The following is a 25772-nucleotide window of genomic DNA, read 5'->3' as shown; positions in this document are numbered from 1 at the left end:
GGTAAGACAGCTTATTAGTTTCACTCACGAAAACGTCATTAGATGACATACTGGTTCAACTTGTACCTGCCAGGATTTTATTTACTATTAAAAAAAAAAGTGATGAACTGGAAGTCCAGTTTAAATGAGTTAGTTTGCAGCATGGTGCCTGTCTGAGTCATACTGCCTAAGAGTATGAATGAATAAAACAATATTCAAATTGTTAGGACAGTAACTGAAGCAGTCAACAGTGGTCAATAGTCACAAACTATTAAAATATAACTTGCACACATTTTGGTGAGGGATTACGGATTTCAGAAGCACTTTTTAGACTGTCCATGCTATTTAAGTCAAGGGTTTAGCTTTATTTTTAATGGAATAATTACACTTTAAAATCAATGGGTAATATACTTTTTTAATTTCTATAACAGATGCATTCATGACAGAATCCAACAAAAAGTAAAGCAAATTTCTTTGCTGCACATCTCCTTGTAGTCACCCCTATGACTAAACCATAAAGAATTAACAAACATATACAGAATCAACAAACTATGATTAAAAGAAAAACAGTAATCAATATTATTTGGGAACTTCTAAGTGTACACACAGGACATGTGCATGCCACGTCAGCATTGTTTTGTCTGGTGGTATTTTTACGTTAAGCTTGATAGAGGTCTGTCCACCTTGTCAACATTGTTTAAAAGAATTAAACATCACATGGACACATAAAAGGATTAACCACATTTCCCCGTCCTGAAAAGAAGAAGCATCTTCAGTGAACAGGTTTGTTTCGCAAAGCAGGAGACTTCAGGTGCATCGCGTTCAGTGTGATTCGAGAGATATTCATACCATAAAGGGTGTCATTTTCTGTAAGATGATCTTAGGAGTCTCACACACACACACAAAAATGTATAGTCCTTCTGGGGAATAAAGGAGGACAGAGAATATTGCCAGGAGGAGGAACAGAACATGCAGCATGTTACATCTCCAACTCGCGCAACTCTCACACAAACACACACGCACTCACACACACACAGCACACAAAAGACAGTAGTAACTAAAACAAACCCAGCTTAATAGAAAAACATGACTGCAAACTTCACCAAATGCAGAGATAATTTGAAGACGAAAAAAAAAAAAAAAAAAAAAAAAAAAAGTTTACTCAGCAATTGTGTAGTGCTTCTGGATGAACACAGCATTCCCTTAAAAGAAATTGTGGGACACCTACATTTCTGAGGAAAGATCATGGAGAGCTTTAATAAAACAGAACAAAAAATAAATAAAGACTTGAACTGTTTGTGTGAATACAAGCCCAGCGACCCAATTGTCTGATAATTAAGACTAAATTAAAAACAGCAGTGTTGAAAGGTTCCTCTCAACTGCAGTAAACACCTTTCCTACAACTGGATGGATGATGAAAACAGGTTGTGTACGATGCTCGACTTCCACGAGAAGGAAAAACCACGCCAAATAAACAGTGACGCAATGGTTGAGTACAGAATGAAATTTTCTAATCAGAACACCTGCACATAGGAAATAAAGATGATGTCTTTATATTTTGTGTGTCGTTTGTTTTACTGTAAGTGTAATATTTTAAGGACTGCAGGATTGGATATAGAAGGGTGTTGGGAATGGACAAAATAATGGAAGAGAAATTGGTATTCAGTTGATGCTGAAAGCGCAGTCTGAAGGAAATGCTAGACAGCAGGGGTTCTTTGACTGGTCCAATCAAGTTTCAGTCACCCAAACGATGCCTGGGAACTGCTGTTTCCTGTTGTATTCCCCCTCTTCAGTTCTTCAGCACCAACTCATAGCACTGGTACACAAACTGACACACCTCTGACGCTCTGCACTTTATCGACAGCTGTGGAAAAGAAACAGAGATGGAGAGATTCAAATAAAATAAAGACACTGGCAAGTATCAACTTAAATTTGATAAACGTGTTAAGCGAAGGTTTGAGTGCATGCTAAGAAAATTAAGCAGTTACAAAATGGAGAAAAAGAAGGTGAGAGAAAATAAACACTAGTAGGCCTGAAAGTCTGCCAATGCAATAATACAATATAAATCTCCTTCAATGTGCCAAGAGCTCAAAATTACAAACACTGCCATACAGAACATCAAAACAAGCTTACACTTTATGACTAATGCTTCCAATTTTTGCCTTGTTATTAGCTGAAGAAAAGGTTCTAACATCAATTCTAAGCCTCAAAGGCTCAACATTACTTGCATGCATGTATAAAATATGCAAGTAATGTGCTTTAAAACGTGCATATATAAAAATAAATTCTATAAAATGTACAGTAGAGCACTGTTCAAATGTCTGAGGTCAAAAAGAAATGCATACATTACATTAATTAAAAGCGATAATGAATGCATAATGAAGAAAACCTTTAACAAACGCATTGTGATTTCCACAGAAATATTACGGAGCACAACTGTTTACAATACTAATAAGAAATGTTTCTTATTAGACACCAAATGAGCATATTAAAAGGATATAGCACTGAAGACTGGAATAACAGCTAATGAATTAAATTACACTTTAAAATGTTAAAACAGAAAACGTAATATTTTACTGGATTACGGTTTTATTATATTTAATTTTGATCAACTACACGGTGAGTATTAAACAGGCTATTTGCTCAACGGCATTACAAAAAGTCTTGCCAACCACAAACAAAAAAAAAAAAGTTTCTGTCTTTACCCCTTTTTCAGAAACAACTTAACCTAAGCACCTGTAACAAGCTTAAACAAGCTGTGTTTACTTGCTGCGAGCCGTATAAAAAGCTGTTGCTCCTAAATTGACCTCATGTGGCACTAACAGAGTAACAGACAAACAAATGCAGACTAATGTCAGAGGAGCAACTGTGCTGGGAGAGGTCGTCACGAGTGGAGACCTCCATCTACTGCAACACCTGCTTCCTCTTTTGTCAAGTGAGCGCTGCAGAGGACTTGAGGCTTCTCACGGACCAATCATACAGAGGATAATCAGAAAGCCTGTGGGCACTGTGCAACAGGACACCAGACGCGAGAAAGGTAAAGGGATGAGCGTGAGGGAGAGATCAATGGCGCAATTTATCCCTCATAAAACCAAAGAGTTCTCTCTCACCCTGCAGCTTTCCACAGCGGATTTGAGATTGTGAAGCTCCCATTAGCCAACGAAACAACTCAGTGACTACACACACTAAGTTAGAGATAACTAATACTGTGTCCGACAAGGATGAAGGGACATGTTACCAATGACAAGTATAATTGAATAAAAAAAAATCACAGCCAATCAGAATTTGATTCAGGTTGATTGAATTAACTGTTTACATACAGGCAGTAGGCATATGATATGTGTGTGTAAATATATCATTAAAAGTAACGTTTACTGCAGTTTATTACAAAATAAATTCTTCTTTAAAGTTTAGGGTCAGGTTTTTGAAAAAAAGTCTCTTCTGCTCAAGGTGGCAGCATTTATTCAAATATACAGTAATATTAATACTGTGAAATATTATTGCTATAGCATTGCAATGCATTAGGATGCAATATTACTGTAGTAGGAAAGCTGAATTTGTAGCAGTCATAATTCATTTTTAGTGTCACACGATCCTTTACAAATCTCGTTTAACTCCTCTCCAGTAAAATTTAGACAGGTAAATTAATTGAATGAATTTGCTGTGAACATCTAAGAATGAGTGGGCATGCCTTTATCAATAAAACCCAAAACCCCTTCAAGACTGAGGATTTATTTTTGTGCATGAACCACAGAACGAAAGAAGAGTGGATGCTGTGACTCGAAGACTTTGAGATACAGCAGCGTGTTGCGACAATGGGAAGAACGTAATTAAACGAAATGAAATGAAAACAGACGAGATGGTGGGATGACAGGAAGAGTGGAAGCAGCAGGGTGCTGCATGAAGGTTTGCGGAGGAATGCTTTAACAGATCCCTGCCATCAGACGCTCGCAGCGTTTAAAGGGGAACCGGGCCATGCCATTGGTCGCCTGGTTGCCATAGGGACGACGAACGGTGACAAATTGCAGAGCTTTGTAGCTAATGGAAACATGACTAGATATTTAGAGAAAACAACATATCACAACTGTTCACAGTATAGCCACATTTTTCTGTCCTTTCAGACAAATATTGTTTATAGGCGCCAACAACAGCCAGGAACAAAACAACCATGATTCATGGAGCACGTGTCCGAGCTGTGAATAACAGTCCTGCCTCTTAAAGTGGCTGTTAAGACGCAAGGAGAGAGATGGAAGGTTAGCAGACCCATACAGATGTGTTGTGCGTCAGTGTTTCCTTCAGAAATGTGTGGCCCATACAGATGTGCGCGTGTCAAATGTTTCAAAAGATTTACTTTATTCAGTGAAAGCTTTCTCAGAATGTTTGTAAAAATAGGTTTAAATTGATTCTTGAAAAGAAGTGGGTCACATATTAGTGATGCGGACAACTCTGGTCAACTTTGTTTTTGCGTGCAGTTTTCTTGCTATAACTCTGCAGCACTTCTCATCTCATCGAATTTAATTCAGACCGCCAGTTCATATCTCGGATAAAATATCATTCTGCACTGGAGGTGTAGATTTAACAGCGGATTGTTAGATTCAGCTTAAAAGCGCTGTAGGAAACACTGATGTGTATATCGGAGAGTGAGCCTGTGCACATTAAAAGCACATGCGGTGAATTGACGGGTTCCTGCTGAAGAGCAACTCCTTTGACGAATTCGAAAGAATTTATTCCTGGAGTGAAATCTGGAAAACAATTCTATTCACACAACCACTGAATTTTCCTACAATATTATGTTTTCTATCATGACAACGGAATAGAAATTGCAACTAGTTTTCTACACATTTCTACACATGTGGTTTGCTTGATCATTCAAAACAGTTGCTCTTATATGAAGTCACACAGCCGTGACGTTCGCTGTTATTAGACATGCTTTGTTTCAGTGGACTGTTTACTGTTGACAGTAGGAAGTCAAATAAAGAATCATGCTCTTTTAAAAAGGCATAAAGATAAGATAAGATAAGATTATTTTGGGGGGAAAAAAAACACCCAACCTCCATTTCCTGCATTGTGATGTCATCAAAGGTAAGTGCAGATATGAGCAAACAAACAGGGGAAAAGATACAATAAAATCAAACATCACAAATAATAACAGTCGTCACTTAGACAACAAGATGTGATAGACATGGCACAGATTTAGCCTAAATTAAGCACTCAGTTGGGGCTAAATGAATTTAATGCGATTCATTTTGTGTTATGTAATAGTTTATGCAATATATCTATTGTCTTCTTTAAAGAAGATGGGATTTGTATTGCTTTAAAATAAATAATAAATAAAAGGTACACCATGAAAAAGATCTAAAGATGAAAAAGAACTATAATTGTGTAATTTATTAATAATTCAATTCTCCCTGGATGCATATTCTGCTACAAGGAATGAAGCATGCTGGCATACACAATTCTAAGTACACCTGAGATCTGAGAGAATAAATGGTGCCCTACAATTGTGTTTGGAGCATGATTCATATGGGAAATGTAAAAAAGGGGAAACGAGGGAGAAGAAACAAACACTCCACACTGAGCCCAGTGATAATAGGCAAACCACACAGAACTGACTGGAGGATTGACATCTTTTCTTGACAATCTTCTTTACCCACCCAAATACTATTTCTGTCTGAACACAATGGCTGGGTGGCGAACCTAGCGTGCAGCATAGACTAGACAGCATTTTTAGACTCAATAATGCCAATAAAATGCTATCTAGGCATGCAGCTCAGCAGGCTTTAGGAAGGTGTTTGATGCTTTCTCCTTTAACCCGCTTCTTCTCTTACGCGTGCACACAAACACACAGATCTTGCTCCCACATGACTCATTAGGAAATAACAGGAGCGGCGTTCTGTGAAACACACTCTCTCACACGCGGCCGCTACCGTCTCCTCCAGCACATCCTCTTGTCTTATCGATCTATGTGTGTTCGAGTGGTACTTTGCTAGTCTCTTCACATCCACTACAACATCCTCTGTGTCTCTGAGTTGCCATTTACCGTGTAGTTGGGGTTTCCGGTCTGTATGCGCATTTCAGCCAGCACCCAAATGCCGTTGGTGAGTTTTACAGACTGGTACAGCATGTCCTGTCCCTCCACTGTTCTCTTGGCTATGGTGAAGATATTACTGCCTTGCAGCTTGTTGCTGGCCGCGTCTGTGAGAGAGAAGTTACTCATTAACAAAACACAGACAAACATAGCTGGTTTTCTGAAGACAAACGTGAACCTTAGTGAGTCTCTATGGCAACTCTGTAGCAAATGTGTATTTTTACTTACACTCTGACATATGAACAATTCAGTAATTAGTCTGATTAAAATGAAAAGTTAGCTCAAAAACAACCAATTTTCTACTTCAAATTTTTCAATTTTTTTCTGTGATGAAAGAATAAGTTTTTTTTTTCATAGAACAAAAGCATTGATCTGCACTTCAAAACGACATGTTAATTTGATATCCACTTGATATATGACCTCCGTATATATATATATATGATGATGAATTGTTAAATTTCTTTTAAAAGAAGTTCATATGCTTCAATATAATTTATTATTTTATTAACAATGGTTTTTTATAATATTATAAAATTTCTTTACTTCCAGTTTCTTTTAAATTAATTGCTTGCTGAACAAAAGTATTAATTTCTATTACAAAAAAGTTAATTGAGGTACAAAATAAAGTTGTCTTTTTATAATCTACTGTATGTATTTTCTGCTCTGACATTCTTTCTCATTATATTGATATAGTTGCAAGCTCAAATCTTTGCTAACATAAATATTTTGCTTTGGGACGGGAGATTGATATTTGACAATGCAGCAACACCTATATTAAATGCCAAGCCACATGGAGAGAAGAGAGAGTCGAAAAAGAAATAAAAGAGCACTGAAGACACCCACAGTGCATTCATTAGCAATATTAGTGAGAGCGTGTGTGCATGTTCAAGCCAGTGTAATTCACAATTATTTTATGCAAACAGTCATGTGGAAGAGGATTATTCCCCAAAAACCCGCCTCAAGTTAATTACACCCAGACATGGCACCAGATCAGTGCTCTTCAGAGACAGCCTTCAACAGGACAGTGTGTTCTTTTAAAAAAACAGAGCGTGTGCGACAGTCAATAAAATACAAAGCACTGATAAGAGTATAGTACTTCTCTCCATCATATCTTTGCTGATTTGTTTCATTTCCTCCATTTCATTCATTCTTATCTGTCTCCACACACTTAACCCAATTCACTCAAGCACAGCACATATTTATTCCTGTTACCTGAGTTGAGGTGGACGTCTTTGATTTGAAACTGTGCCTCGTTGTCATTTGGAATGTCCTTCCAGGTGGCCAGGAACACCTGACGTTCTGAGAAGCAGAGAGACAAAAGGAGTTCATGTGGGAGAATACCAGAGAGAGAGAGAGAGAGAGAGGGGAGAGGAGAGGAGAAAAAAAAAAGGTGAAGGATCTAAAGATCCTGAAATGGAGCATGTGTGTGTTTGCATCAAGACAGCAACCACACATTTGTGCTGTGTTTTACTTTCTTTTATATTAATTACCCCATTAATTGCTTTAATTTTAATAATTTATTTTATTTTTTAATGTTATTATTTAATAATTTCTGTTTATATTATATTTCATTGTTTAGTCTTATGACTGTGTGGTTTCAAGGGCTGTTTATCTTCATGAATAAGAGATACAAGGAAACGCTCATGGAAACCCATGGTTTATGGGATGTTGTTTTGAAGCAGTTTTGGTATAACAATACTTGTTGAAATTGTGTTCATCAGATGAAGTCTGAGTATTGAAACATACACAACTAAGACTATTCAATAAACTCTGCTCCTTTTTATCATCATAACTTTGTCTCCTGCTTCCGGTCTGTACTGGCTTTTGCCCGAGTCAACTTTCTGGCTTATAGAAGACTTAACAGAGTTTTGGGTATTTTGGGTACCAGGCAAGACCTCATGTTAACAGGGTTTTGAGTATTAGACTATTTTGATGATCAGTTGTTCTGTTACCAGACAAAACTGAAATTTCTGACGGGGATCTAGCAATTTGGCTGTATCTGAAAGGCTACGTTTAGACAGATGTTTTTGAATAAAGGCAGCCCACATCAAATACGCTAAAAGACTGTTTTTTCCCCAGGCACCAAATTATCATATCTGAAAGATGTACAACACAATCTAGCAAGATTTGAATCTTTATTTCTAGATAGAAATTAGGAAAAAGGACCTATATGGATTTAATATTTTTCTAACATTGCATGCTGCCCTGCTTCAGCAGTATCTAAACGTCCATATGGTTAATCCCTACCAGATTTAAGCGTGTCTTGATGACTTACTACCTGTATATTCTGCCTGCAATGGCAGAATTTTTTTCCTTTTTTTTTGCGGACACAGCTACTATGAATCTGTGTGTTATCCCGCAGAGACCTCCAGAAACTCCATTTAAGAGACTCCTGGGGGAAACCATTTATGCATAGGCAGTCTCTCTCAAACTCACACACATTACCACATAAACACCAACATCTTTTCTTCCACATTCATTTGGATCTGGGATGTGCTCACAGTCTTTGTACGGAAGTTAGTTAAAACTTAAAAATGATACCCAAAAAAAACCTAAGAACACACATACACACAAAAACAAAATTGAAGGATTGACGTCACAATCACCCGAAGAGGTCCTGCTCATGTCTAAGGATGCAGGCAGTGATTAACGATACACACAAACACACTCACCCATCTTTCCGTCCTCTACAAAGAGCAGGCTGAGAGGATATTGGCAGCTGAAGTAGAACACGTCGATGTTATTCTTCACAGCTACCTGCAACATCGACAAAGAGAGAAGGAAACACTTTACGACTGTTATTTAAGGCATTGGACATGGACAGTGTGATTTAAGACATTGTGGCTGTGGACAAGGCTCTCAAAAAGGGTTAAGAGCAGAGAGAATTCAGTAAAAGATTTCATCCAAAATGGGCCTCTCTTTCTATAGTACTTTCAAAGAATGGCACATACACACACCACAGAATAGTAGGGAAATACGGTTCTTTTGATCATCTCTTTCTTTGACATTTTGCTTCTCTCTCTCCCTGTGTTCATTCTTTTGTTTAAGACCCTCTGTAGCTCTGAAAAGGTTGGGTTCAGCTCCTGTGCGTGGAGTTCATGTTTGCACGCCAGTATGTGAACTTCAAACATGCATGAATGCCTCAAAGGCAAAGTCACTAAGAGGATAGAAGATGACCACTGACAGTTCGAGAAAACAGAGTGAGTGTATCTGTCCCAGACAATCATACTCAAAAACACCTGTCCTAAATAATCAGATAGAAATACATTCTAGAATGACTGTCTATATTATTGCTCTTTGAGGTCGAGGGTTTCTTTCCATCCTAACGTAATTTTTATTACAAAAAAGACAGTCCAAAAAGTACTTAAGAACTCACTTTAAAAACTACCGATTAATTCTTTGTTTTTCTGTTTTATGAATTAGTAAGTTTGAGCAGAAAAAGAAAAAAAAAAACACCACACACACCAAACTTTCATCTAATTATGGCTGTAAATCTTCTGAGAGCATGAGGGATTGAAAGGCACCCAGGGGAGCATTTATAAAAGCTGACAGCAGGTGCACAGCATCCATCAGAATAGAGACTACGCAGCCTCAGAGAGGGGACAGGCAGCACATAGACATCCAGACGTGCTACACTCCACTTCTGAATAATTCATCCAGCAAAACTGCCCTGAGCTGCACAAACCAGCTTCATTCCTCCACTTGTCTAATTGTGGTTAGAAATACTATATAGGACCAATCACACAACCATCAAGAAAATCTTGTTAAATCAGAAGTTTCAACATTAAATCAATAGTTTCTCTTCTTTACAGATTTTATCTACAGTATTATTAGCCTTGCATATGAAGTCAATGAATCAAGCTAAAGAAAAATAAATAAATAACGTATTTCATTCAGTCTATGAGTAGCATACACTTCCTGTGATCCCACTGCAATGAATAACTGATCTATTATCGGCAGCTGCATGTGAAATTAATAATGCCACAAGCCTCTCTGGGACTGGAAGTATCAACTGTTGTAATCCATGCCTGCAAAGACTGGAAACGCATGGTAAGCCAAAGCACGTCCAGATCGAATGCACATGCTAAAGCTGCCTGATATCCAGACATATTGTTGTTACATCAGACCCACAAAAACGGAGATAAAATTCATGTTGCCTCCTGTGATTCAGTGACAAATCCCATAATTATCATTAATTATTACATACAGCTCTCTTAAACCCCTGCTGATGACTTCAATGATAAACACAGAGCAGAAAGTGAAAGAGAGACCTTTATGATTAACCATTTAATTCCAATCTAACGTGCATCCTGAACACAACGCTCACTAATCTCTCTCCAGGAAAGCTCAATGCATGCATTTTATTCGAAAATGGCATTAGATAAATCCTGAAGGGCTCTATAAAACCTTCAGATTAAAACACTATCTTCTTTTAATCTCCTTTAGGGCTCTGAGAGAGAAGAGAGATCCTATATTTTTGCATTTGCTTCACTCAACCAAAACAGTCCCCGAAGCTCAACACAATCTTCTTTGGTTTAATTACTACCAATTAGTGATCACACTGTCCCATATTGCCTATGCCTTTCTATTGTAGTCTGTGGGATTTGTGGTTTATTTCCCAGTGCAGCCATTGGAGAGCACTGTGAATGATTCCACTGAGAGAGATAATCAGGCAAAGCTAATTTAGGCATACTGCTGAACTGTTGCAGACCTACAACCCTGATCAAAAGATGACAGAAATGGACATGCAGTGAGAGGAAGATGAAGACAGAAAAGAGAGAGCAAACAGTCAAGGGAGAACCACTAATGATGATTTTTTTTTCTGAGAAGTTGCATCCCTTGGTAACCACCCACACTTACCATCCTTACCGTCTCTGAAGTGGCTTTTTTGGGCTGCAGCCTCTACTAATAATGGTCATTGGGGGACTGCTTTATTGCTTAATAGCATAACACTCATTTCATACTGCACATGAATTATGATGCTGCAGAAATGCAATTGATACATTACCTGCAGATTGTTGAGGGGTTCCATTTTCATGACAGGGCCGGTGGTGCTAAGAGGGAGACTAACGTCAATGGTCTGATTGGGGCTCAGAGGAGTCAGAACCTGCAGAGGGCCAGCAGGGGCGAGACCGAAACTATAGAAAACCAGAGAAACACAGTTTAGACTAGTGATGCTATAGGCTCTCTTTATAGCTTGCTCTTATTCTACTTCTATTCTATCTTTTTTTTTATTATATATTATATTTTATTAAATTCCATGCTATGTGTACTCCTTTAAACGATCTGAGACTTACAGCTCTTGTTTATCAAATCTGTTGCACATTGACATGCAGAAAAGCCTTCAAAGAACAAGAATATCACAAAGACGGTCACTTTAACAAACCCGCAGCAACACACTCAACCACTCACAACAGCCTAGCATTGTGGCTTAAGATTTGTGTGAGAATTTGTGTCACCATTCACCATAAATCTCTACATGCAAAAATATCACCTTTTTTATTGCCCTTGTATAAGTCAAAGAATATATTAAAACAAACTGATTCACTAAACAAGCAGTAATTTTCCTCAGTTGACATGAACACATCTCTTTAGAATATCAGCATGTCCTTGAATGATTCCACTGACAATATAAACAATATAAATGAAAGGAATGTCTTCCAGGCAGGCCTCCAAACTGATTAGCAAGCGGAGAAGATACCACAGAGACAAGAACAAAACCTTGACGAGACCTCCAAAACAGTCTCTCGTTTTGCCAGTGGACTCACCTGTTCCTGTTGAACTGAATGGCGAAGTCAGTCATAACGCTCATGGCTTTGTTGGTAAGAGAGATATCCATCTGAATGATCCCACCACGTCGGGCAAATGTCCCAGAAATCTCCAGCCCTTTAGCTTTCATTGCTGGTAACCACACCTGAACCCACAAATAAACATGTTGAGAGTGTAGGGGGAAAGAAAGAGATGTTTCTTTACACATGCATCAGATGGATGTTTTGGCCCCCTGCACCTCTTTTTAAAAACCTTATTCTATGAGAGTTGCATTTTTAAGCATTTTAATATTAAAAATGTGTTGTGCATTCTGTTGGACTCTTTTGAGCATTGAACTCCACAGCACGTTTCATGTACACACTCACTAAGAGTCCAGGATTGATTTATAAAAAGCGGGGAAACTGCTTATAAAAGAATTCTGAAGTCATAACCAAAGTTATTGATCCAAAGTATTGATTGATTCTATACTTACAGTTTTAGGAGCAACGTAGAATCCTGTTGGCATGCCAACACCTCCACCGAGGTCAAAAAGGTCACCCAATCCACCTCCAACAGCAGGAGCACCGCCGAGAGCAGCAGGCATGGCTGCTGGGGCCGCCCCCAAACCGGCACCCATCTGAGCAGAAAGAGACAAGTTTTACAAGCCATTACAACTTTTCTGGACTGTTACAAGACCATCAGTAAAAAGACAAATTAACTAAGATAAAAGACTTGGAGAAGGAATTTAACAGCTCTTTGATTAATGAAGGCAAACCCCTCTGTTATTGCTAATACTCCTCCAATGAAGCTCATTCATCAAAGTCTAAGTGAACTTTGCGAAAAATCTTTCTCTAACTTACCGAAGGGCTTCGGCCGATGTCTCCTCCCAGCTGGGAACAGAGAGAGGACAAGAGTTTAAGGATCAGTAGGCAGGAAAGATGCGGATAATTATGAAGTGGCTGATGAAGGGGGAACTAGCTCAGTGGGAGGAAGTCAATGAGCTGCTAAGAAAGTTGTGAGACATTCTACGGACAGTTTCTTTCATCTTTTTACTCTCAACTAGGGATGGGCAATATGAAATGTCAATTGATAACGGTTTTGTTTATATCTCAACATGTACATATATATGTACAGCACAGGACTGCTTAACGTTATTGAACGATACAGTTGTATCCTACAAACACTGTATCCTGAAGGCGGTGCCGTGTATCAGGATGATAATGCACCAATACACACGCACAGGACCTGATCTAAATATTATTGAGCCACTTTAGGGTGTTTTGGAGGAAACGTTTTCCTCCACCATCACTACGTAGTGAACTAGCCATTATTCTGCAAGAAGAATGGCTCAAAATCCCTCTGGCCACTGTGCAGGACCTGAATGTGTCATTTCCAAAATGAACTGATGCTGTATTGGCCACAAAAGGAGGCCCTACACCATACTAATGACTTATTGTGGTCTAAAACCAGGCATTTCAGTTTCATTGTCCAAGCACTGTACATATAATTATTTGGACAAAAATTACTTATAATGAAAACTTATTTAGTCATATCACCCACCCCTACTTTCAACATTCTAAACATTTTGCCTGAGATGTGACTGCTTCTGTGTGACTGCAACTAAAGCTACAAGCTCAAACACTGAAACAAAAAGGAGGAAAGGTGCTCTTAAGGTTCCTTCATACTGATCTAACAGTTCAGTTTATGATGGGCAACAGGGACTAGTCTAAGATCGGTACAGAAGAACTTTTTAAGGATGAACTCAAAAGGTGAGAACCTCCACACAGACCTCTCTCTCACTATAATCAGAAGATGGCTGGGGAGACTGCACCTCTGTCCTATGGGAAACTCCCGGCTGATAGAGGAATGAGAAATGAATGAAATGGTTCCGTTGGATGAAAGCAGAAGATATGAGGAAAGAGGGGAATGAGATTGGGGGGTTTTAAAACTCTACAAATATTCATGAACTTTACGGTTACTAAAAATATTGGCATAACTTTCAGAAAAATAACATGTGACTGCATTAAGCCCAGGACTGTTCATTTATGACGAAACAAATATCTTGGACATATTTTACTTATGTTGACACCATTTACAAGTGGCAGTAATGTTGGGGCTGTAAATGTACATGGCCCTCTGCTGGTGTGATGAGTACACTGGATACTCATACTAACAGATCCACAATTTAGACTAATGAAATGGCATGATTTGAAAGTGTCTGCTTCCTCTTTCACTTAATTTAATTACCGTATCTGATTCATCACCCATCTGCAAGTGTAGCGTAAGGATAAAAGAGAGAGGGGGAAAAAAACTGTCAAAAAAAGAGAAAGAGAAGACCAGAGGGGAAATACAGGCATGGAAAGTTAACTCTAATTATGCAAGACCATCTGTGATTTCTCAACAGACACAATTACACTGGTTAAGAGACTTTGGATGTGTATTTGAGGAGGAGGGGGTTGATCTGGGATCAGATTATCTCATTTTAGTAAAGTAGGTCTTGATCCTGCTGCTAAGACCAATGGTAACTCAAAATATATGTCCTACAACATGTGTGAACTGAAAATCTGACATAGACATTACCAAAAGGCTTACATGCCTCTGAATATGCACATACATATTGGAACAGATGGGTATATTCTCCAGTAATTTTACTGTTTTTCCTTTTAAATTAATTTAATTTTATCACAAAGGGGTGATTATGTTCGCAGCAGAGCGAGAGGAGGCAGGAGAAGAACATACCAGACTATCCAGACCTCCTCCAAGTAGGTCCATGGCTCCCATCTGCATTGAGGGCTGCACAGAAGGGACCGTGGCAGCGGGTGGGGCCAGATCCAGATTCAGCAGGTCACCAAGGAGATCACCTTGTGATGGAATGACAGCAGGTGGAGCTTCAGAAGGTCCGGACTGGCCAACATCAGGGCTCTCGGCACTTTCCCCACTGAGAGAGAGAGAAATTATCAAACAATCTAAAAATACATACATACACACATATACACATACACATATATACATTTTTTTTGCTTTCTATATATAAAGATATACATTCTATACATTACAGAATATAAACAGAGACTCACGATCCAGCACGAGCAGGAAGTCTCTTGTGCTGAACACCACGGCTGCCCTCCACAAAAGCACTGGGAGGTTTGTGGTAGACTGAGGCCAGAGTACCAATGTGGCAGATAAGCTCCTCCAACAGGGTGGGCTCAATCAGGTCCGTCTCCTCTGATATCAGAGGCTTCTCGGCCAGCACCACCTCTTTCGCCGCCACAGGGTCAGTGGAGAGCAGACGCCAGTAGATGTAGCCACGGTCACGCAGGTCAGGATTATCAGAATCCTGCAGAGTTAAAGAGAGCAAAATACAAGGAAAACGATTGACCAATAGAGAACCAAAGGGAATCATACACTGTGAGAAGAAGGAATAGAAAATGAGGTGACTGGTTCTTTCCACAAAACCTCATCTGAAGGACAGAGTCTTGTGTAAATAATGCAAAAGTCCTTTGAGCACCAATTCATCTGTGTGATAAGATCAAGTGGTACGCCAGCAACACCCAGAGCAAAACAGTGGTGAAGGAATTAGATCTTGAGGCCATAAAACGGCACCTGGGATAAAGGAGGACATTTGGTATTCTGACAGAACCCTGGCGGCGAGTACAGCCTGTGGCACTGAACCTCAAAGTTAATAATGACAAGATTCAATCTCAGATCCCAGTCTGACAGCACAAGCTCACGACTTCTCTGAATATTAATAAGATCACACACACACACATACATGCCTCTCTGGCTGATACACACACAAATATTAAACTTGTATACGTCATCCACATTTTCAAATTGTAACAGGTAAGTTAAGACAAAGTAAACCATATAAATTAAGCGCTTTAAATTCTTAAAAAAAAAAAAAATCTTAAAATTAAGGCTGACAAATTGATTCAAATGCTCTTGATTTTAGTTTATATTGGAATATGAAGCACAATGCATGTCAGATTTTAAATTATACAGTGAATCATTACTATAAAAATAAAAATTAACAACAGATTCAAAAAGCTTTTAATTTTTAGAAATACCTAATGAGTACTTAATATATTAAGTTTTTACACATTACATATTTTACACATACAATTTTTTTATTATATTCCCACTCCATTTATGGATCTATACACATTGGCTTTTCTGGTTTAAATCCTATGCAAGCCGTTTATTGGCATCTTTGTGCAGTTGATTTTGTAATGAAAAGTACAAAATGTGAAAGCTGATACATTCATATTAATAATTCACAAAGCTTATAGCAGTTATTGGATGGAGTCACACAACAAAACAAACTGTTAATAGCAATAGCAACTGCCATGGAGGAAGTAAGCAAAGTATGATAGCATTAAAAAATGTCATAAAACTGTTGTTTTGAAATGATACGGGGTTTGCACTGCATTATGCCAGAAATATGTATATAATAAATTAAAGTGGAGCAGGTCACATAGTCTAAAAGAGAAGCAGGAGCAGGACGCTAATCCCTCTCTCAATTTAACTGCTGATGCTTTTATAATCATCATCTTTGTACACTGTGCACTTGACATTCATTTGAAACATGTTTACTAATAAAGAGTCTTCCATTTTGTGGTATGTTTATCCACTTATTGTCTGCCTGCATTTACAAAAAGTAATTATAGCATGTGTTGAGTAACAATTTTTTGAATAAAATATTTCTTGAGAGTGAATCAGAAAGTCTAACTGTCTTGCTTTAGAGATCTGCCGTTTGAGGCTGGCAAGGCCTACAGAGGCTGTCCTTGAAGGTGTGAGAAAGTAGGCTATATGTGCAGAGTCGTTTTCCCCACTGAAACGTGCGCTTCTGATAAACGCCGGTGTGGATATCTCACCTGTGTGGCGAGACTGAGCACTTGTTGCACCAGCTCCTGGGTCTCCGTGGGTTTCTTCAGGAACAACTTCACAATAGCTGTCAGCAACTGCAGTTGCACCTGAAAGGGAAGCGTGAAAAAACATTAACACAGGGACAAATCCGGTAACACTATTTTCCAAAAGACAAGTTCAAGCAAGTTCATCACAGTACATTACACATCAAAGTCATTACCATTACCAGTGAAAGAGACCCATCCTATTACACTGTTGTAGTTTTTCTTCATGCACATTCAATGATGCACATGAATATCACAACTCTGCTGTACTTATTACAGTGAATTTTAAAAAACAATTTGAAATGCACTTCACCTGTGTGCTCTCATCATGGAAGCCTTCCAGGAAGCTCTCCAGCAGCTCGTCTGCATTGTCGATCCTCTCTGCGTACTCTCCCACAATCCAGATCATGGCTGCCCGTGCCTCAGGCTCATCCAGAGAGTCCAGATTCTCACAAAGAGTGGCAATCACACTCTCATACCTAGCAAAAATGAAGCAGCAAAATCACAGTAGGAAGAAAGGCTGGACCTAGTGAATCTTTATTGAATACTTCAACGTATTTTACTATGAAAAGCATGGCTGAACAGAGACTGTCAGGACAATTAACTGGATAATGGACCTTAGCCAAACAGAAATAGGATGCAGTTTAGAGAGAGAAAGAATATCAGTTTTAGTGACAAGGAGGACAGGGGAAATTGCACAAGAAGCAGAGAAAAACCTACTTGTTGGGGTACTTGCGAAAGATGTCCTTGATGACCACAATGGCTTCCTGCACCACATAATTGACCTTGGTCTGAATAAGGTCAAGCAGTGTGCTGACACAACGCTCTGCTGATTGCTGTAACAAAGGCAGGAGAGACAGAAAAACAGATCAGCTAATCTGCTGAAGCATAAATGGCATTAAGCATTTGGCTTTTGTTTCACATCAGGTTGAGTCCTTTGATTAGAAGTGGTGAACTTTACAGTTCAAATTAGCACTCATCAGACTGACAGTGTTAATTAAGTTAATTATAATGTTAATTAAGTTAATAACTAATTAGGGTCAGGCCAGCTCACCTCCACTTTAATTGCGCAGCGGCCAATGGCTCGTACAGCTTTACGCACAAAGTCCACATCCACTTCAGTGGCATATTCCTTCAGCTCAGCCAGCACCTATACAAACACACAAAAATTTAACAGACTCTCAGAAGCATACACAGGACTAAACTAAAACATCAAGAACAAGAGAAAAATAAATTATGAATGACGTTATTAAATGTAAGACGTAGTAGTAGAAACAATAATATTTACACTTATTGCCATTTCAGCATTTCATCTGCAGTTACAGATATAATATAAAAAAAAAGAAATAAGATAATAAACAGGCTAGAAAAAAAAAATAGGTCGAACTAATTTACATATGAAACATTAATTATATTTGATAAAGAAATATTAAAGTCTCTCCAAGCTGTCAAAAATCATTGTCTCATGAGAAGGTATGCACTGTTTGCACGGCCAGCAATTTACCTTAAAATTACATTCTTTGTTTAACTTGTTGTACTAAGATTATTTGATTTAATATTTGGCAATAATTTATTTATAGCATATTTTGGTTTTATTTAGTTTCACTGGTAAATCCTTTTTTATATAGATAAATAAATATAAATAATACTATACATTTATTTTTACTAGTAGTCTTAAACTTCTGGACCCCACAGTATTCTGGGTGGTGCAACAGTAAAATTGTATAAAAACATGAAAGATCAGGGAGAGATCATGTTTTACATCAGTTAAGTGTATTGGTGAGGGTGGCATTTTTTCCATTTACCTGAGCAATGTTGGCCTGAGACGCCAGGCGGATCATGATATCCAGCTTCTCCAGCTTGACATAGATTGGGTCATTATATTTCACAAAGAAAACCTTCATCTCATGCTTTAGAATCTCGGGGCTGGTAGAAACGCAACAGAAAAAAAAAAAAAAAAAAAAGAAGAGAAAAACATACAATAAAGATCATTTACAAAAAATTCTTTGTGCATTGACTGCGCAACAACCAAACTATCATCACTTATTTTCCACAGCTCTGTTTACCTACCGTTTCTGTACGATGAGATTAATGTTCCTCAGGGCAACATACTGCAGTTCAGGTTCAGCTGAGAGCAGCGTGACCAAAGGAGGAGCAAGTTTCTTCAGTAGAGTGCCATAATAGTCTAGATCTTTAGGAAGCATTTCCATGAACTTCATCAGAACCTTCACAGCAGACAGAACCACGGCAGAGTTAGCGTGGGACAGCCGTGGAGTTACACGCTCACAGATACTGTGGGAGGAGAAAGAGAAACATGCTTTAACAAGGCAGAGGAAAAAAACAAATCTTTGAAACTGCAAAAACAGCCTGGGCTATTTAATAACGCCTGAATTATGGCTCGTAGAAAAATATATATATTTTACAATACTAATTCTTAAAATGCATAACTGAATCAACAGTGATTCACTGTCAACAGTTACCTTATTAAATTAAATTCAGGTAAATCAATGCAGTTACTAAGTGACCGATACAATCAGCTTTATTAATGAAGCTAGCGTCTATATATTATGTAGACTTCATTAGAGAAACTGTTTAGAGTCCACCACACAGGAGTGATGAAATAACATTGCCCTCTGACCTCTGTGACTCGCGGTCATCACGGGGTGTGTAGTTGGCCAGGCAGTCGAGGATGAAGATCTGGCCCCACTCAGTGCACTCATTAAGAGCTGTCAGGAGCTTATTAATTGTCTGAGGGTTCAGGTCCAGAAGGTTGCTGTTAGGATGAGACTCTGCTATCTCGGACAGAGCCGCTACTGCATTTGCCACCACCTAATGAAGGGGGAAAAAAAGAAGCATTAAACCCAATACAGTGGTAGTGTGTGTGAATGGTCTCGAGTTTCGCACAACAATAGAATGTAATTACACACCGTGGAGACTAAGAGAGAGCTAAATGGCCCTGGCAAGCTCACGGATGCCCTTAAAAAAAATTAGCACGAGTGCAAATGCACTCAGATTTATTAAGTTCAGAGATTTTTTTTTTTTTTTTTTGAATATTGACAGGACTTTACATTTTATACTCCTTTCAACACACTAATTATATATATTGCATTGGTTGTATCTTACATGGCTATTTGAGCAATAATAATGCCTCACCATGGGGTTGGAGTCAGAGATCAGGTCTTTCAGGGTGTCCAGGAAGCCCTGGTCTTCCACCAGCTGGGCGTTAATGTCATGTAGCTTGGCAACACAAACAGCAGCAGTCTTCCTTACATAAGGGTCTTCATCTTTTAGACACTTCCTTAGAGGTTCACACAGATACTCAGTGATCTTATCTACTCGGATGCAGCCCATGGTGCGCACAGCCAGTGCGCGGATCAGAGGGTTTGGGTCCTCACAGTCCTATAGGAGAGAACATAACGCCAACACATTTTAGCCCTAAAATAAAGACATCGTCAAAAGAAATTGAAACAAGAGCCAATGAATATATTTTTGTAAAAAAAACACTTCCATAAACATTCAAATATAAGTAAGGGATAATCAAAGGCTAGTCGTGCATCAAAAGATTTTAAATGCATGATGTGGAAGCTAAGAACCGTCTGACAAAGTGTCTCTCTCTAAGATGAATGTTCCAAAAAAAAAAAAAAAATGTTTTTTAAATATAAACGTCTTTGAAACAAATAGCTCTATTGTATTGTGTGTATTAAATATTAATGTACATATATATGTCTCAAGCCATCAACTACTAGGCCTATATAGAACAATTAGCTGAGCCAAGATACAAACATGGTACAAAAATATCTTGCTACAAGTCATTACATATTTTCATAAACAAAGATTTTGTTATACAGTGTGAAACAGCCAAATAAACATACAAAATAATGTTTCTGTGAAAGATATCATTTACACAGAATAAAGGCAATGAAAGGTAATGGAAAAAGTCTCCACCATGAAAAAAATACCCTACTAACCTTCTAACATTTTAAATATATATAAAAATATATTTAAAACAGCTAGATCATATATTTGGATACAGCAGTTAGGGCCACACGTCCTACTGTGACAAGCTTGCTGCATCAATGAGGAAGTTATCAGTTTAAAATTCAAGGTGAAAATCAAAAGTAGATTTATTTTAAAAAGACAAAGGTTTACTGCTAAATACTTGACATAAAAGAAAAGTTAAAGATTAAAGTATTTTCAGGTAGCCTAAGTTCATATTTTTGGAGTACAGTTAAAGTAAACGAATACATTGTACATACACTCCGGACTGCGTAAAAGTAAATGAAGATCTCATAATTTGTATCTACTGCCTGTGCAAATTACATTTAAAAAAAATAATAATAATAATAATAATAATAATAATATATATATATATATATATATATATATATATATATATATATATATATATATATATATATATATATATATATATATATATATATATATTCAGTTGTTTAGTCTGAACTGTACCTTCACAAAGGTGTTGACGGCCATAATGGCCATGTCCGGCTGGCTCTTGGCATAATTCATCAGATACAGATAGACCAGCTTCTTGAGCTCCAGATTATCCGTCTGCATGCAGTTCACAACATCAGGAAACAGAGCACTGGAAACAAAAATATTGAGATCAGAACTCCATAAACATGAGATGGATGACATACTGAGTAGCACATAAAGCAGTGAGCCATTCATGTAAACATTGTATACTTAACTGTGAAAAGGCTTTTCTTACCTGACATCTTTTCCCACGGTCATAGATGCAATGACCTTCTTCACTGCTTCCTTCTTCTTCTCTTTCTTATCACTGTTGAGCTCTGCCTTCAGCTCAAAGATCTCCCCTAAACAGTCCGACACACAAGAATTTATAAACTGCAGATTACAACTAGAGCATGAAAATAATGTGCAAGTCTAGACAGCCAGTATCAGAGGAGTTGCTTACCTTATTTAATAAAAAAAGAATATAATCATAATTCTGTGTAAATTGTTTTTCTTGGCTTTGACCAGGTATTGTGCACAGCTCTATTTGGAAGTAAAAGACTCTTTTCTGGCACAATCATGTGCCTGCAAGTGCACTAATCCAAATAAAGCCAGAACTCCAAATCTCATTTAGACAGCAGTTAAATAAAACTAAACAATATTAGACTTTAGTTTACTGGGCCCTGCAGGAAAAGCACTGCATGTTGATTTAAGAGCATCTAAACATGTAATGGTGCAGTGAACTTGATGATCTGCTTTGGCCAGAACAGACACAGTCTAAATCTCTTTGACATAATGTTAAACTAATCCCACAACAGCTCTCTCTTTAAAACAAAAATGGAAAAACATCAGACCTTTCTTGGTAGTGGTGAAATATTTGGAGTCTGTCATCTTGGATCCCAAGCCGCGGTTCTCCTGCAGAAGAGAAAGAAGATTCCTAAGCTCATAAGAAGAGTGGAAGAGAATAAAGGGAGGTAGGATACTGAAAAAAAATGCAAGTGCAGGGGAATAAGAGGAAGTCAAGTCCCTGGCCTGCTGATACCTTCCCTGATGTTTCGTACAGATTGTGGAGTGGGGAAAAAGTTGAGAAAAACACATTGTTAAAGCTTCACGTTCTCTTTCAGTCAGCAAATTATATTCTCTATGTGCAGTGATCACCCTCTCATGCTCTCTAAATGTGCTGTGAAGAGTTTCCCATTTCCTGTTATTGAACATTAGACTCTCGCCATCACCTGAAAGGTCTTTTAAGAGGAAGAGAAACCTTAGAATACAATGGTATTTTATTTGATTCAGCTGACTTGATGACAAGTTTTTTATTTATTTATATACACGGCCATTCAAAAGCCTGGGGTAAGAATTTTTAATGCTTTTAAAAGAAGCCTCCTGTCTCTATCAAAGATCCATTTGTTTCGCAAAAGTGCAACCTGTTCTCTCAACGTCATATGCAGAAATGTTAATTCACGCGTTTATGACCTTGAGGTTAGACTATTCTAATGTTTCATTGGGTGGTTATTCTGCACGCTTGATAAACAAACTTCATCTGGTCCTAAACACAGCAGCTAGAGTCCTTACTAGAACCAGGAATTATGACCATACTAGCCCTGTTCTATCAACACTGCACTGGCTCCCTATCAAACATTAGATAGATTTTATCATTTTGTTAATTACCTATAAAGCCCTGAATGGTTTAGCTCCTCAATACTTAAAAAGAGCTCTTAGCACATTATAGTCCTTCACATTCTCAAAACTCTAGAATATTAAAATTGAGTGCGGGGGGCAGATTCTTTTCCTATTTAACACCCAACTCTGGACCTAACTAACACTGTTCAGGAGGCAGACACACTCTGTCAGTTTAATCTTAGATTAAAGAACCATCTCTTTAACCTGGCCTATGCATAACACACTAATAACCTTCTATTATTCAAATCCATTAAAGGATTGTTAGGCTGCATTAATTATATCAGCCAGAACCCCATAACACCTAGATGAGCCCTGTAGACAGATCATGGGTGCCAGAAACACACACACACAATTAGTTCTGACATCTTAAATTTAAGTAAAAATTAAGTGCTGGTTCATCTGGACAGAGGAGAACTGGCCCCCAACTGAGCCTGGTTTCTCCCAAAGTTTTTTTTTTTTTCTCCATTCTTTCACAGATGGGATTTTGGTTCCTTGCCACTGTCGCCTCTGGCTTGCTTAGTAAGGGGCCATTAATTTCTAGAGTTTATCATTGATTTGTTTGCACACACAGTCTCTGCATTTAAATTAATGTTTTGTTAGATCTGGTCTACACGGCAGATAATACTTAGGATCCAGGCCTGGATACCAGATACCATCAGAAAATATCAGTTTGTCCAGAAACAGAACAACTAGTCAACAGCACCGTTAACACCCAAACCCTGTTGCCTGGTATCCTAAACTGTTGATTTGGTGCTTTTTTGCATTGTTGGGAAACCCTGTTGCATTTACAGCCTTTCTTTCTTCTTCCTCAATGACTAACAACACATGAGGCAATTTAATTCTGACAGTTGCAATAAAGAAGCTGCAGAATTATGATCTGTGCACCTGAATGACTTGTGTAACCCTGCTGAAGATTTCCATTCAAACCGTATTATGATCATCTATGAAACTGCAAGTCCGTTAACAGCGTGTCTGTTAATGTTCACACCTGTCTAAATGGCCCTTGAAAAATGAATAATACTTACACAGACAGCAAGTTAGTAAGGCAACACTACCAGTCCACTAACTCTCAACATGCATAAATCATTGAAGACTGCTGTGGTATTTCATTACCAAACATACCAAAATAACAATATTACCATTACACCCCTGTAAAAAAAATTATAATTTATAATCCTTAGGTGATTTATTAAATAAATAACAATATATGAAAATAAAGGCTTCTACATTATAATGCTTCAGACGTCCATTTCAAATAAAGTGTTCTTTTAAACATTCTATTAACCAAAGAATTATGGGGGAACGAGCATCATGATTTCCACTATGTTATTAAGCAATTTATTTATTTTTGCATTTTTTTTTACATTTAGAATAATAGTATCGGACCATATGACAGTAAATCCTGGAGTAATGGCTGCAAAAAAAATACAAATATTATTTTAGCAATAAATTATATTTTAAGACTATTTTAATTGGTTATGTATATACACACACAGACACACACATATACGTGTAATATCATGAAAGCTTCTTACATTGTACACAGACCACATATTCATTTATTCTATTTTACAGAGATGCAAGCTCAACAATTATTACAGTAATTTTGGTAACAAAGACTTACAAAGCCTAGCTACGACAAGCTAAAGCCAAAGGCCGTAGTACTTCAAAGTTGGTAAACCTGGTAAGCACATAAATTAATAAACAAGACTATATGGAATAGTACACCTCTTTATCTGACCATTAAATACTACAGTCCTTCCCTTTAAAGAAGAATAATAATCTGTCTCGTCAACCTGTGAGGCGCGTCCTAGCTAATGTTAGTGGAGTATAGATAAAGTAACTGTCAACTGTCAGAGAGCTGACGGACTCCACCGAACGAACGTTAACGCGATGCAGCGCTCGATCTTTAAACGAATAACGTTACTAACAACCGTAACATCCCAACAACTGGTTAAATATATACGTGGCGCGGCGATGACTGCAGCAGGTGACAGTCTCACTAGGTAAACCCACAGAGCTAACTAGCAAAACCCTTTTATTTCGCCCCGAATCCGAAATTTGAGCTAAATTCCAATTCAGAATTATCCACCGGACTTTCTTCTAATCCTTAGAGCGAAATGGACCCTTCACTCACACAAAGCTGACTTGCCCACTCCATTTTAGGCAGATGAATGAACCTGCTCGCGGAGATGTTAGATAGGCGATGGTGTGCTAGCTGAATGCTAACGGCTAAAGCTTCATGACCTTCTTAATCAGGGCTTATGGGAGCGCACAGTTAAGCCTTTAATCTAGCGGACTGTATTACTGTCCAACCACGCAGCGCACAAAGCCATAGATAAGTAGAAATGAGGCACTGTACCTCAGTTAAACCGAGAAAGGCTCCTTACCGAAGTGAAGTATGAGTGTGTACAAGTCGGCCTTCTTCCTTCCCTCCCACTTTACATGGTTTGTCATCATATGATTCTCACTTCCGTCTTCCGCCTTCATTACGGGGAGTTTTCGTCTCATGTTACTCAACTGTTAAATTTGTGTCTGTTTAGAGATTTTGTTATAGTTATGTCAGAATAACCTACCTAATTTGCTGTTTATATCTTGTTGGAAATAGCAAAAATTTCTATAGGTTATTCAGTGTCGAATCCGCACATAACAAGTTTACAAATGCATTTTTTAATTTATCACCATATCTTGAATATAGATTTTCAAATGCTACATGTTGACTATTTTTGTCATTATTTCTCGTGTACTAAATTTTGAATATCTCCTCAATATATATATATATATATATATATATATATATATATATATATATATATATATATATATATATATATATATATATAATTATTATTAAAATACTATTTTAATAGGTCATTGTCGACATCAAATGT

General features: G+C 37.9%; 1 protein-coding gene across 5 annotated transcripts; it reads right to left on the bottom strand.

Moving 5' to 3' along the window:
- Nucleotides 1–374: 374 nt before the first annotated feature.
- Nucleotides 375–25352, bottom strand: ap1b1 (adaptor related protein complex 1 subunit beta 1). Of its 5 annotated transcripts, none has more exons than XM_043239222.1 (24): nucleotides 25272–25352; nucleotides 22056–22116; nucleotides 21458–21563; nucleotides 21196–21331; nucleotides 19879–20124; nucleotides 19364–19554; nucleotides 18796–19017; nucleotides 18531–18651; nucleotides 17780–17875; nucleotides 17446–17561; nucleotides 17039–17204; nucleotides 16690–16788; nucleotides 14893–15152; nucleotides 14555–14753; nucleotides 14063–14083; nucleotides 12676–12705; nucleotides 12309–12452; nucleotides 11836–11981; nucleotides 11076–11205; nucleotides 8740–8824; nucleotides 7280–7366; nucleotides 6020–6174; nucleotides 5031–5039; nucleotides 375–1843 (listed from the first exon to the last, which is right to left on the bottom strand). In XM_043239222.1, the coding sequence occupies exons 2-24, from the start codon at nucleotides 22090–22092 to the stop codon at nucleotides 1769–1771; spliced, it is 2877 nt and encodes a 958-aa protein (XP_043095157.1). In that variant the 5' UTR covers nucleotides 22093–22116; nucleotides 25272–25352; the 3' UTR covers nucleotides 375–1768. The 5 variants fall into 5 exon arrangements, with proteins under 5 accessions (XP_043095157.1, XP_043095158.1, XP_043095159.1 ...); XM_043239223.1 differs by having other exon boundaries at nucleotides 25244–25328; XM_043239224.1 differs by lacking the exon at nucleotides 5031–5039 and having other exon boundaries at nucleotides 25272–25330.
- Between the last annotated feature and the right edge of the window lie 420 nt (nucleotides 25353–25772).

Source organism: Puntigrus tetrazona, chromosome 5 (genome assembly GCF_018831695.1).
Source record: "Puntigrus tetrazona isolate hp1 chromosome 5, ASM1883169v1, whole genome shotgun sequence".
Taxonomy (NCBI): Eukaryota; Metazoa; Chordata; class Actinopteri; order Cypriniformes; family Cyprinidae; genus Puntigrus; species Puntigrus tetrazona.
The sequence above is the reverse complement of the archived record's forward strand: the minus strand, read 5'-3'. Positions and strand labels throughout refer to the sequence as shown.